This window comes from Vipera ursinii (assembly GCF_947247035.1).
Source record: "Vipera ursinii genome assembly, chromosome: 1".
Lineage (NCBI taxonomy): Eukaryota > Metazoa > Chordata > Lepidosauria > Squamata > Viperidae > Vipera > Vipera ursinii.
Genome location: NC_139512.1, coordinates 117,289,667 through 117,304,849, shown reverse-complemented (window position 1 = coordinate 117,304,849; position 15,183 = coordinate 117,289,667). Strand labels below are relative to the sequence as shown.

Here is a 15,183-nt window from a genome sequence, read left to right as displayed (position 1 = left end):
TGGATAAAGGTGCACCCCACAGCACAAATATCCTCAATGATGAGCCTGCCTGCTTCATACCTCTGAAAATGTCAAGGATGTGTGCTCCTTCCCAGAGTGAAGGATCATGTGTTTATCCTCCATCCCTTCATTCCTTGAGTGAGCTTGAACTTTGCTCTGTTATTCTCTGGCCCCTTATAGTTATATCATCCTCTTATTCATTTGGCAGCTGGGAACATTTGAAGATAAAGCATTCCCAATCAAGAAGAAACAAGGTCCAGATGCAGACTATCTCACTATATTTATTGTTGACAGTGGTCAATACTTCCACAGGTGCAGATGGTCAATGCAGCAATATGTCTGCCTTGCTGTAAAGACGGGAAGGGCACATTTTTTTAAAATAAACCATCTACAAAGAATGTCTTATAGATCAGTTGCAGAAGGATGTTTCGCATAAAGCTTGTGTGAAAAGCAATCCTTCAAAGCTTTGCATTGTCTTTATATATAGCAGGGCTTTTCAACCGGTAGTACACATACCACTGGTGGTACATGAACACTGGCTGGTGGTATGCAGTGTCGCCTTCCTTCCCCCCCACCTCCCTCCCTGCTCCGCTCCTTCCCAGCTCACTTGCTTGCAGAAAACATGCTGCTTGGTGGCAGCCTGCAGGAACCCTACCGAGGGTGCACAAAGAGTACAGGCACAGAGCAAGGCCCCGTCCTCCCCAGGGACTCATTGTGCAGCAACTGGATTGACTTCTTGTGCAGGATCCATGTCGCCCTTCCCCCCTTCTTACTTCTCAAGCAAGCGTGACCCTGAAAGGGACAGAGCCATCCACTCCCTCGCCAGGTAGGTGTTTGAGACTGCTCGCATCGTAGCCCTGAGTGACAACCTCACAACCGTCCCCTCCTTCTTTCCCCCCTTCTCTCTCTCTCTCTCTCTGTTGTGGCCTCACTTTCTTCCATCTTCTTTTCCTCTCCCCCATCACAAGTTTGCGATACCCCTCACAGCCCTCATGTTGCCTCCTGGGGCTCGACACTTTTCCCCACCTCCCTCCCAGCCTCCTCACTGGCCGGGAAAGCCATCGACCTGCTAGGAGTTCTCTGTGGAATGCAGCCTGTCTGTGGAGGTTGGGGCTGGCTGTACAGAGTCACCAGCTGATCGGCGGCCCCGGCTATGGCCTCCCGGCACAAGGGGTTGACGCAGCAAGGTCAGTGCATGGGCGTGACTTTATTTCCTCCCAGATGACACTCCTCAGGGCTGAAGGGACTGCCATGTCTTCCCAAAGGGACCAGAGGGGGAGGTTGCAGGGGAAGTGTGTCTGCCTGCCAGCTGGCCCGCGAGGCCCTGGAGAGAGTGGGCTTCACCCGGGATGATGTGTATGCCTGCCCCTGGCGTGCCGCGTTCTGGAAAGCAGGGGTGTGAGGCGTGGGTCCCTGCGGCCGGGGTCCTGAGAAGGCTGCAGCAGGTTGGACTGCCCAACCAGCCTGCCTGTCAGCCAGGAAGGCAGGAGGCCGGTGGCAGCTCTTGGCGCAAGCCGATCTCGGCTCTGCCTGCCTGAAGGTGATCTTCACTTACAGCAACCTTCCTCCCGCCTCTGCCCTGCTTCAGTCTGAAACCTGGCTTGGGAAGTTTTTCAAATACAGATGCTATCAAATACAGATAGGACCCCTGACAGGTAAAATTCATGACCAACCTGTATTAAATACAGGAAGGCTAAAGGTAGAGATCATCCTATGTAATTTCATTTCACAGTTATTTAGTCATAATGCAACAGCATGTTTCCAGTTGATTGGAAGAAGATGAACTTGCTTGTTCAACATCAATGTTGAAAGACAGGAACATCAATGACTTATATTAAGTTGAATGAGATTGCTTTGATAGCTGAAATTGCAAATGGTGGTCTGCAAGCTCTAATAATAAAAATTAAGAAGCACAATGAAAAAAAATCGGACTAAATATAAAGAAGAATAAACTAATGACATTGGGTACAGTAAAACGTAGACTTGACAGTAAAGATATTGAATTGATTGATAGCTTCTGTCTTTTAGGATTTACCATCAATAATAAAAGAACCAGCAATTGTGACTAGCACGATGTAGGGAAAGCCTTGGAAAATTCTTCAGATACAGTGTGTTTATACCTACAAAGATCAGAATCACGCATTTAAAATTTTCTTTGTGACACTTTGTGAAAGCAAAGGTTGGACTTTGAAGAAGTAGCATATAAGGAATATTTCTACTTTTGAATTTTGGTTTTGGAGAAGATTCCTGAGAATACTGTGGATAGATAAGAAAACAAACAAATGGATAGCGCAACAAATCAATCCAGAGTATTGGGAAATGTGGAAGGAAAGGAAAGAAGGAGCCAAATGGATCAATTTGATTACACTGGTGTTAGATGCATTACTGGAAAACTTAAACCTTAAATCTAATCCAGGACAGATCATCCTGGAGAAAGTCTACCTATGTGGTTACTGAGAGTTGACACTGACCTATGGCATATAATCAAACAATCAATGAATGAAGAGCCAACCAAGTCTTAAAAGCATTTATGGACATTATCTCTGTAGACCTATTTACTGTAAAATTAATAGATCACAGACACATGTATACACATACACAGGAACACAAGCAATTAAGAGAATTATTCCTGTTCCTTTGAAAATTCATTTAGCAACAGTAAAAGTAGCACATTACCCCTGATAATATTTTTTTTAAAAAAACTAGTTGAGGGTTACTACTAGGGAATCAGTTGTTTGGATCATAAGGATTTCCTATATGAAGGATAGCTGAATGACCACTGAATCAAACTGAATATACAAGATCTTTGTTACATTTCAGAATATTTCTACCATTAACTGATTTGGACAAGAAGAACTGTCTCCAGATAATTTCAGCAAACAGCATAATCTTATGTTCAGGTATCTAGAAATGCTTTCAATCTTTTCAATTCCTAGCTTGCAAATCAGAATGTCATGGGATCTTTTGCCAAATCTTTTGCTGAAATCATGATATATCTACTACACAACTTGCTAAGGAAGTTACCTGCTCAAAATTAATGTGTTAGAATGGCAAGACTTATTCTTGATCAATCCATCCTGACCTGTATTTATTACTGCACTATTTTTAAAAATACTTGCATATCTTTTAATGATCTAATCTCAATCTGACCAGATTCACTTGTCTGTAGATCATAGGATCTTTCTTTTTAAATGGATCCACTTTTAAAGGTTTGCTATACACAGGTCTGTTTCATCACTGTGTGTCCAGGAAGCCGCACTACAAGCAGAAGCAAAATGGATTGTATATTGATGAAGCGTAAGAATTCCCCTATCTGAAAGAACTTGCCACAAATTCTATAGAAAGGAGTGCCTCCACAGGACTGCTAAAGAAGAGCTGGACATCAGTTGCTATAAAATTCAGTACCAATAGTATGCTTCTGATTAACAACTGCGTGCTACTGTCCTCATAACCTGAGTGTCTCATGGGTATCTTCTTGACTATTGTAAAAACAGAATGATGTGCTAAATAAGTTTTTAACACTCATTCAGCAAGAGCCTTTTGACCTTCATTGCTACAATAATGCAGAAATGGAAATTTAGAAAGTGTGTATAGCTATGTACCACTATAAATGATTTAAGACTGAGATACTGCTAGATGACTTCCCATGTCAAGTTTATTCTGTCCTTAAATATTACTTAGGGTCTTTCCATGCTGCCCAGTTAAAATGCTGTCTGCTAGACCTTGAACCCTCAGTACTGCTCCCAATCCTGCCTCTGTAAACACTATTCTGGGTTGCCACTAAATAATGGTGTCTTCATTTCATGCACCAATAGTTAAGGAAATGGACTTGTGGATTCCCCTAGCTTTGTTTTCCATCCTTCCTGCCAGGCACCATGAGTCATAATCCTTACAAGAGCTGAGCCTGTACTGTGGAGGAATTGAGGTTTGACAGATAACTTGAATGGCAGGTTTAACCATCTGTCAAAATTCACTTAAGCTTGCACGAGTTTTGGGTCAGTGCATTGGAAATGAGTTTGGCTAACAGCTGAGCAATCGTCTCCCATTGCCGCTGCCAATTAGCTATTACCAGGTTTACTTGGAAGCTAAGTTAGTTTATATGCCACAGAGCATTAAATCTGTGCTCAGAATAAACCTGACTCAGAGCAGATCATCACTATGGATGACACAGCTGGTTTCACTTCTCAGGCTTCCCCCTGTGATGGACCCTCTTTCAAAGCCAAGACTTCTGATTCAGTTTGGAGAGAGTGCAGTTTGAAAGAACCACACTCTTCTCCTTCCTCAATCAAAAAGTCATCAGAAAATAGTATTGAGGAACTGACAAGAGATTGGTATGAGTGTATCAACCTAACATGATCAATAGGTGCTTAAGAACCCCACTCTCCAAGTGTGGATCCCTTTTCTAGGAGTTACTTGGCTTCACCACCCACCAAATGATCAATGAAGTGTCTTAGATTGTATCTGCAGTAAAATTATCATGCTTCCTGCTTCAGAGAAAAATACTGTTTTAAGGGTAGAAAAGCTAAGGTTTGGTTAATGCTGCCTCTGGTATGGATTGGAGATAAGATAAAAACAGTGTCATGGGGACATATCAGAAAAAGGATTGTTGAGGAATATTTTCCTCATGATTAAATCCAAAGCTCTTTGCTCTGATTCATTACACATCCTGATGCATTGTGTTATCAGTGGCAGCTAAGCAGAGCCTTGGAAAAATATATGGCTCCTTATAAAAATATCCTTTTTTATATATTACAGATCTGATGCCATTGAAGAAACAGATACTAGTCTTTCAACAGTTTTTAATTACTGAAGAGAAATGGTTGAAGAAAACCACACAAAGATAACTGAATTTGTTTTTGTAGGTTTAGTGGATAGTCCAAATATGGAGCTGCTCTCTTTTATTGTGATACTAATTATCTATTTAATTACACTGACTGGCAATCTTGGGATGATCATATTAATCAGGATAAGCTCTCAGCTCCAGAGCCCTATGTATTTCTTCCTCAGTCATTTGTCTTTCTTAGATTTTGGGTATTCTTCAGCTGTTGCCCCTAAAATGCTAGCTAACATACTGGCAGACAAAAAAAGCATTTCATATGCTAATTGTGCTGCACAGATGTATTTCTTCATTTTCTGTGCGAGTACTGAGTGTATCCTCCTGGCAGCAATGGCGTATGACCGGTACGTGGCTATCTGTAATCCTCTCCTCTACGTGGTTACCATGTCTCCCAAAGTGTGCACTGTGATGGTGGCTGGATCTTATCTCATTGGCTTGATGAATGCAGTGACACAAACAGCTTCTACTTTTCAGCTCTCTTTTTGTGGCTCCAATATCATCAACCATTTTTTCTGTGATGTTCCCCCTTTGCTATCTCTTTCCTGCACTGACACAAGCATCAATGAAATGATGCTCTTCGTTTTTGCAACAATCCTGGGTATATTTACTTCAACAGAAATTGTGGTGTCGTATGCATTCATCTTGACAGCAATCCTGCGGATTAACTCATCTGAGGGGAAACAAAAGGCTTTTTCAACATGTGCCTCACACCTGGCAGCTGTAACCATCTTCTATGGAACAACCATTTTTATGTATCTGCGCCCAAGTTCCAGCTATGTTCTGGATCAGGACAAATGGGCTTCCATCTTCTATACTATAGTAATTCCAATGCTGAATCCTTTGATCTATAGCTTGAGGAACAGGGAAGTCAAAAATGCCTTGAGAAGGAGGCAGGCCCTGGAGACGGCTTTCTTAAAGGGCATGAGATGCTTATGAGTGCTGACAAACTGAAGCGTTTTTATCTAATCATACGATCTAATGTGCCACTCTGTTTAAAACTGGAGGGAGGTGAATTTGCCTGTATGGAAAGTATTCCTCAAAGCTGGAAACTAACCTGAGCAGGCTTTTTAATTTTAACAAAAATATATTTGAGGAAATACAGCATCAGGCCCAAAGACCTAGCATTTAACTAGCTACATCCTACTAGTATAATTAAGAATGCATGCATCTAGATAGAGGAACAAAGGCAGAAAAAAAGACTCTGAGATTACCAACCTGATAAACAAAAAGTAGACGGAATGAAAGACAAGTTCAGAACAAATCCCTAACTACCTACAGTCTACCGCCTGCCTTTTGTGGCCTCAAATACTGATTCAGAACTCGCATACTCTCCTGAAGAACACTTTGTCAATCGGTGGGCAAAGGCTTCGTGAGTCCATCTGCCAGCATTTCTTATTATGGGCAGTATCTGTTTAACAAATCCCTTTTCTTAAAGCATCTCTCACAAAGTCATACTTAATGTGTGTGCACTTGGGTTTAGTATTCTCATTCGGGAGACTTGAATAATCATTGACGGTTCTCAAACAAGACTGTTGGGTTTAGCTCATCTTTCCCAAAGTTCATGCCACACGGTTTCTTGGCAGACTTATGGAGGTGCATACTCTGTTTTTTGCGCACCAAGTTGATTTGGTGCACCTTCATGTAGGAGCAATTGTCTACAAGAAGAATGACATCTTTTGCTCAGGCTATACCCATGTAGTCAAGAAATGAATGCTTGTATTTCTGAAAAGAAAGACAGAATGTGTGACTCTGAAGTTAGCAGTCAGAATGAAAGGTAAAGAGGAAACCCCCAACTTTCTGTCTATGCCCCACTACTCCTTATAGGCAGCTGCTAAAGAGTCAGCTCCATTAAAATCACAAGTACAAGACTTAATTCATTGTAAATTGAAATGAAATGGTATTAAATGAATTTGACTGAATTTGCAGCTGCACCAAAACCATATGACTGAATAAATTAGAGTGGTTTCTTTACTGTATCTTTGGGAGTGGCAAAAGTTATGATTTTGTTTTGTAGCACCTCTTATCTAAATCTGTCCTTATGCAGAAAGGGAAAAACGGTAGTTATACTGCATATTCTGTTTAGTGTACTGAGTTTAGTTTCTTGAACTGAGCCTTCATTGGCAAATAAAAATATAATACATATTAACTTTGTGCACTGCCCAGTTTCATTTTTGGTGAGATGGGAAATTATACATATTTGAGAAACAAACAAATAAATTTTTATACTAATATTAAACAATAATTGGCTAAGCATATTCACTTAATGGAGAAATATATCTCATTTTCATGGTTTTAATATTGGGATAACAGAACATGTTGGATGGAATATAATCTATTAATCTATACTCGATGAATTCTGAACAAGAACCTATTTAAGGAATAGTGATGTCCTTTTTTTAATTTTAATTCCATTTATATCCCGCCCTTCTCCGAAGACTCAGGGCGGCTTACAAGCTTAGCAGTAGTCTTCATTCTATGTATATGCCTGCTTATTAGGGCTTTCACACACACCCCAAGCGGCATTATTACAAAGTCAGCTTAATTGCCCCCAACAATCTGGGTCCTCAATTCTTGTTCTCAATGCAGTCTAGAATGTTTCTCAAAAGCTGGTTTTCAGAGGTCTGGATGGTTGAATTTGATTCATATTGGGGGTAAGCATTTCAGAGAAATTTTCAACTTCTTCAGCTCAATTATAAATCTATTTCTATTATAAATCTATTCATTAAGGGTACTGTTTGATTCAAGCCAACATCTTCAGTTACAAAGAACAATATGGTAATGTTCACCAATGCAGCAGAAAACATAAGCAAAGATGTCTGTTTCATAGAAAAAGTGACAAGTTACCATTCCAAAATGTAGCTACTTTAGAATTAGCTGTTAAAGATATATTAAGCTTTTTTTAAAATCATCTTTTCTAAGGCATAATGTCCATTAAAATTTTAAGTGGCTAGGAATTATGTTATAAATAATTCTGTGATGCCAAAATTGCCTTTCCTCCTCCTTTTACTAAAACCTAGGTCTATTACAGAACAAAGCAAGCAATTGTATTATCAAATTATTATTTAAAGAAGCCAGCATTATAAAATATACATGAATCGTTAATCACACCTTAAGATAATGGCAAAAATGATTGTTTACCTATCTCTCAAAGCAAGCAAGAGAGAGAATCAAGGACCAAGTCTGAAATGGAGTTCAAAAGGTTGGAGGAGGGTTATGATTGTTTATATTCATTCAGTAATTTACACTTCATGTTTGGTGGTCAATATAGCAAAATATTCTCAATTTTAATTCTTGATAATATTGCCAGAATATCAAAAGTCCAGTTTTACAGCTAATTTTTCAGAGTACCTTACTCTTCTGGCAAATATATTACTTCATCCACACCATTGATTCTATTTACTATTCCCCAAAACAAATTGTGTTTCTTTGTGGAATTCTTGCTTGTCATTTCCTGGAGTGTTGTTATGGTTATGATTATGAGTGTGTCTCAGCCTTGTCCATTTTTAAGATGCATGGTTTTCAACTCCCCAAATTCTGCAGCCAAAGCATTGGGTCACTACAGGGGCAAAAATGTCCTTATCTCCTAAATCAGAAGAGAGGAAATCCTATTCTGTACCAATCAAAGAGAATATTTGTAGATCAAGCTTGAATAGTAGAGTCCTTGGTACCCTCAGGTTGTTTTCTTGCAGATGTTTCATTACCAAGTTAGGTAATATTAAGGATTCCACAATCCTAACCTGTGTTTAAAAGATTGGAAGAACATTTATCTCCTACTCATTTCATTTGGGCTACTGGAAGGGAACAGAAAGCCATCATTTCCCTTATAGACCTGGAAGCTTAAGAAGTAGAAAGAAGTCCAAAAGGTCTGCTCAGTAAGAAAATGGAGAAGAAAAGAAGGAAATAAATAAAGGAAGGAAGGAAGGAAGGAAGGAAAGAAGGAAGAAAGAAAGAAAGAAAGAAAGAAAGAAAGAAAGAAAGAAAGAAAGAAAGAAAGAAAGAAAGAAGAAAGAAAGGCTTTGCAGCAATTTCAGTAATGAGCCTAAACTTTTATGTACATATAAGTGTGGATGATAAGCACAGACCCTTTGAATTCCTGGGAAGGGGCATAGCCCACAGACCAAGATCCCATTCTAGACTGATGTCATCACACTCTTACAAGCAACAACATGACACAGCATATTTAATATTATTGAGGTACCCTATGTTTCATTCTGAATGTCCCCCAATTCTCTATACAGAACGAAAAATGACTAAAACTTAGTTTCTATGATTTTTGCTTGCTATTTGAGTTATTGTCAGAATCCATTTATATTGCATTCATAAATGTATGTTTAAAATACTGTGCCTTCCCTGGATTCTGCCATTTCTCCGAGGGGGAGAGGAGAAGGTGTTTATTCAGCCTGGCCAGAGACTGCATTCAAAGACCAGGGAAAACCCTTTTGATCTTAGGACAACAAAGTAGGGGAAGGGAGGGGGGAATCTGGTTTGTATCTCCATTTATTTATTTATTTATTTATTTATTTATTTATTTATTTATTTATTTATTTATTTATTATTAATTTAATTTATATACCGCCCTTCTCCCAGAGGACTCAGGGCGGTGAACAGGGCAATACATAAAAACTAGATACAAAAATTTTAAATTATTAAAACGTGATTAAACAATGCCCATAATAAATTAATACAGATTAAAAATTGAAGTTCATTTATAAAAATCCCACCCCGTCCCATCAGGCCAGGCCAGCTTGTTTAAAGAGATGGGTTTTAAGATCGCGCCGGAAGGAGCGGAGATCGGGCGCCATCCGGAGCTCGACCGGAAGATGGTTCCATAAATCCGGTGCACCGGATTTATCTGAAAAGGAAGGAGGCAATAATCATAAAGACACGGGAAGTTCCCTCTTTCCCACGAACGGGTTGACACCGAAGTTTAATTGATGTGGGTCTGACCAAATGGGTTTTGAGGGGAGGGGGTTGAACCGGGAACTCTTTATAAAGTATCAAGTTGTAACACAATGCCAGATCCTGTCTTGTATTTCCACAACTGATCACATCCTAGTAAAACCTCCTTTTGGACAAGGCCTGGCTCTAAGAGTTCTTTATTTTCCTAAGATGTGGATTGGGGTGGGTCCTGACAGTTATTTACTTTTAGTTTACTGCTGTTTTAGCCAATAGGGTCTAGAAAGTGACTTCTTCCATGGTTAAGAATAATGAAACTGTCTTTATTACTACTAGACATGGATCAGATAATATTTGACTTGTGGTGGGATTCATTTATTTAAGACAAAAGCAAAATCTCATTGGCTGAAATGCTCTCATTTGATATGAAAATTGATTTTGATGAAATCCCAATCTTCTTCCTCACCCTCTCAAACACAGATCAGATTATCCAATACATTAAGTAATTTTTAAAAATGTATTGAATATATTATTTGGGTATTTTTATTTGCTGTATTATTTCTCAAATAATTGCATTAAATATGAATAAAAGCTTTAAAGATGTGGTTTTGAATATTAATAAATGGAAGTCTTTAAACCTTACCCTTTTGGGTTAAGATAAAGAATGTCAAAATGAATGAAATTCTCAGATTATTTTATATTTTGCGTGTAATTTCCCCCCATCTCTTATTTGACAAATTTCCATGGTTTGGTTCCAAAGGCAACCTTGAAAAAGGTACAGCTATTAGAGACTTTTGTTTTTCAAATCTTGAATTATATGTTTATGAATCTTCTGCCTAGTATACAGGTAGTCCTCAAGTTATGACTGTAATGGAGTCTACCCTTCATGGTCATTAAGAGAATCACCACAGTTTTTAAGTGAATCTGGGGTTGTTAAGTGAATGCAATGGTCTTTAAGTAAATAAATGGTTGACTATGGCATGATATTGCCAAAAACTGGAAGTAAACACCAGTTTTTGACTAAAACATTGTAAAATGTGAGGGTGAATGTGACCTGGTTTCTGAATGTTTTGTTACCAGGCTAGGTAACATCTACAGCATTGTTTAGGGGATGTCAGTGTCAGGGAGGAGGGGGCTTGCATAAGTTTAGTTTAGTTTTAGTTTAGTTTTATTTGATTTCTATACCGCCCTTCTCCCTAGGGACTCAGGGCGGTTCACAGGGCATATATAAATAACGATACAAAAGTTAAAAGGAAATTAAACCAGTGCCCAGTTAAAAAACAACAATAATAAAGTACTAAAAATCAATTTAAAAACCCATATTCCCCCATCAGGCCAGACCAGCTAATTCAAATAAGTGGGTCTTCAGCCCGCGGCGGAAGGATCGGAGGTCTGATGCCATCCGGAGCTCAACCGGCAGTTGGTTCCATAATGCCGGAGCGCCCACAGAGAAGGCCCTCCCCCTGGGGGCCACCAGTCGACATTCCCTGACCGGAAGCACCCTGAGGAGGCCCTCTCTGTGGGCACGTACTGGGCGGAGGGAAGTTGACGCCGGCAGCAGGTGGTCCCCGAGGTAGCCTGGACCCATGCCATGTAAGGACTTAAAGATCATAACCAGGACCTTGAACCTCACACGGAAGACAACTGGTAACCAATGCAGCTCGCGGAGCAAAGGTGTAACATGGGAGTACCGGGAAACTCCCAGGACAACTCTCGCGGCCGCATTCTGTACCAGTTGGAGCCTCCGAGTGGTCTTCAAGGGAAGCCCTATGTAGAGAGCATTACAGTAGTCAAGGCGAGAGGTCATGAGCGCATGAGTGACCATACACAGAGCATCCCGGTCCAGATAGGGCCGCAACTGGCACACCAGGTGAACCTGGGCGAAAGCCCCCCTAGTCACGGCCACTATATGATCTTCCAGAGTAAGCCGTGAATCTAGGAGGACTCCCAAGTTGCGAGCCCTATCCACGGGGGGTAAAAGGTCACCCCCCATAGAAAGAGATGGAACATTTTGAATGTCCCGGGATGCCGGAATGTACAGCCACTCAGTCTTGTCAGGGTTGAGTTGAAGTCTGTTCCTCCCCATCCAGACCCGAACCGCCTCCAGGCAACAGGACATCACAGCGAGGGCATCACTGGGGTGGTTTGGGGTCGAAAAGAAAAGTTGGGTATCATTGGCATATTGATGATACCCAACTCCAAAACCACGAATGATCTCACCCAGCGGTTTCATGTAGATGTTGAACAGGAGAGGCGAGAGAACCGACCCCTGAGGAACTCCACAAACGAGAGACCTAGGGGCCGATCTCTGCCCCCCTGCCAACACCGACTGCGAGCGTCCCAGGAGATAGGAGGAGAACCACTGAAGAACTGTGCCTCCCACTCCCAATCCCCTGAGACGCCGCAGCAAGATACCATGGTCGATGGTATCGAAAGCCGCCGAGAGGTCTAATAGGACTAGGACAGAGGAATATCCCCTATCCCGAGCCCTCCAGAGATCATTCACCAGAGCGACCAATGCCGTCTCCGTGCTGTACCCGGGCCTGAAACCCGATTGGTAGGGGTCCAAATAATCCGCTTCATCCAAGACCAGAGGGAGCTGATGCGCCACCACACTCTCAACAACCTTCGCAAGAAAGCGAAGGTTGGAGACTGGACGAAAGTTGTTCAATCCAGCTGGGTCCAAGGCAGGCTTCTTGAGGAGAGGTCTCACCACCGCCTCCTTCAAGACGGTGGGGAAATAACCCTCACTCAAAGAAGCAGATATAACCGCCTGGAGCCAGCCTCGTGTCCTCTCCCTAGCTGCATAAACCAGCCAGGAAGGGCACGGGTCCAATAAACATGTGGTGGAGCTCAGCCTCCCCATAATCCTGTCCACTTCATCAGGGGTCACAGAATCAAACTCTTCCCAGATAACATTGACAAGACCGCCCGTGTCCTGATCGCCAGACTCTGCCCAGCTGGAGTCCAAACCGGTCTGAATCCGAGCGATTTTATCCGACAGATGTTGACTAAATTCCTCGGCACGACCCTGTAAGGGATCCTCCCTCACCTCCTGATTAAGAAGTGAGCGAGTCACCCTAAACAGGGCGGCCGGGCGATTATCTGCGGACGCGATGAGGGTGGAGAAGTAATTACACCTCACCACCCTCATCGCTGCGAGATAAGACCTAATATGGGTTCTTAACCGCAACCGGTCGGGTTCGGATCGGCTAGACCTCCAACAGCTCTCTAGGCCCCGTTTCCGACGCTTCATCTCCCGGAGCTCCGCGGAGAACCATGGAGCTCGCTGGGATCTGCACCGGGTCAGGGGCCACAAGGGTACAACCCGGTCAAGTGCCTCAGTGGCTGCCCTTTCCCAGGCTTCCACTAAGGCATCCGCCGAGTTGTGAGCAGTGGAGGCAGGTGGGGACCCCAGCGCCGCTTGGAATCTATCAGGATCCATTAAGCGTCTGGGGCGGTACCATCTAATTGGCTCTGTACCCCCACGGCGGGGGGTGGCAAAACGGAAGACCAGCCGCAGGAGGTGATGATCGGTCCATGACAGGGGCATAATAAATGGAGAGCCCCCACCAAGATCATCCAACCACCGTCCAGATAAAAAAATCAGGTCAAGGGTGTGGCCTCCCTCGTGAGTAGGTTCAGAAATTACTTGCGTCAGGTCCATGGCCGTCATGGAAGCCATGAACTCCCGAGCTAGCTCAGATGAACCTCCCAGGGATGGTAGATTGAAGTCTCCCAAAACAATAAGTTTGGGAAACTCAACCACCAACCCCAAGAGGATATCGAGCAGCTCGGGCAGGGCTGCTGCTGCGCGACTAGGCGAAATGTACACCAGCAGCAAGCCCAACTGCGCCTCAGAACCAAATCTCACAAAGAGAGACTCACACCCGACTATCTGAGGAACGGTGGTCTCCCGTGGACATAAGGTCTCCCTCATAGTCACCGCCACACCCCCACCCCTACCATGAGCTCGTGGCTGATGTAGCACCCGGAAGCCTGGTGGGCAGAGGTCAACCAAAGGGACCCCACCCTCTGGGCCCAACCAAGTCTCCGTGATGCAAGCCAGGTCCGCGTGCTCACCCTCAACTAAATCCCTGACGAGGGGAGCTTTGTTAACCACGGACCTGGCATTCAGGTACACCAGCCAGAGCTCAGGAGGCTGCACATCCTCGCTCCCGGAACCTCGAGGAAGAGGCAGAGGGTCGGAGCGCCTCACCGCTTGCAAATAGCGGAGACGGCCCTCCCGGTAACGATACGGCTCTCTGTCTATCCACCTGCTGCCATTACCAATCGGTAATCCCACGACCCGCTCATGAGCCCCGGAGACAACCACACCCCGTTCTCCCCCCGAGCGGTCGGACCCAAGTCTGGCCTGAGCCATGGTTGATTGGCCACCCCCCATAGCCAGACAAACCCTATCTCCCACCCCTCTCCCTAACCCCATAAAAAATTTGGATAAAAAAGTAATCAGAGGCCTTCTATTAAATTTGTGTTGACGGCCCCTGCCCCTGCCCAGCCATCTCTCAGGGTCCCAAAACTCGGGCCCGTCATCGAGTTTAAGAGTGTTTAAGGAGGCGGGTCGCACCCAGGAGAGGGGGACTCCCCTGAGGGCGTACAAGTCCATGCTGGTGTATTGTCGCATGAGTCTAGCAAGTCCAGGATAGGCATCCCATTAGTTATGTCCATGGGAGGATCGAAACATGAAGACAGATGTCTGGGTCCCCACCCAACTTCACTGCCACTCAGTTGGGTGCCCCCAGAGACAGGCCGCCCCCCGCCCTCTCACGACGGGTTGCAACTCTGTTCCTGGAGGTGGACCAGATATCCTCTGGGTAGGCAAACCCCATAGAGCTCCCACCTCTATGGGGCTGCAAATGGAAAGTCAAGCCACTCTCCCACCGTGGCCGATACCCAGGTATGTCCAAAATCCAAGGGGAGAGGGGGGAGGGTAGGCAGGAAGATGATAAATATATATGTCCATATGTCCGAGGCAAAAAGGGTAGGCAGGCCAGAATAGTGAAGATGGTCCAAAGTCGCCATCGTTGCTGCAAAAGCAGTCCAGAAGTGGTGCAGGAACCACGTCATCTTTGCACCATTATGATGACCCGCGGTCGTCTTCTCCGCCACTAAATGGCCTGAAGACGCCGTCACCGCCAAGATGACTGACAATCGCCCTCTCCACCGCCGAAACGGCCCGAGGGCGACACCGCCGCTGAAAGCGGCCCAAGGCGACCTAGGGCAACATGGGGACCCCACCGCCGGCGAGAGGGCCGAAAGCCCAAAAAGCGCCAAAGCCAGCCACCGGCCACCGCGAATGGGCCACACAGTCCCAGGAACGCCGGTGCCGCCGAAAGCAGTCCGAAAGCAGGCCCCAGAAACGTCCCACCAGCTGTTGGCCGCCGAAAACGGCCAGAACACACCATCTTTGCCGTCACCGCCGAACACAT

At 43.9% G+C, this 15,183-nt stretch overlaps 1 protein-coding gene across 1 annotated transcript; it reads left to right on the top strand.

The window, feature by feature from the left end:
- Positions 1-4,816: 4,816 nt before the first annotated feature.
- Positions 4,817-5,773, top strand: LOC310641206 (olfactory receptor 5AR1-like; the record flags this gene model as incomplete). The annotated part of the gene is made up of 1 exon (XM_083364077.1): positions 4,817-5,773. One exon carries the CDS (start codon positions 4,817-4,819, stop codon positions 5,771-5,773), a length of 957 nt encoding a protein of 318 aa, XP_083220203.1.
- Positions 5,774-15,183: the final 9,410 nt, after the last annotated feature.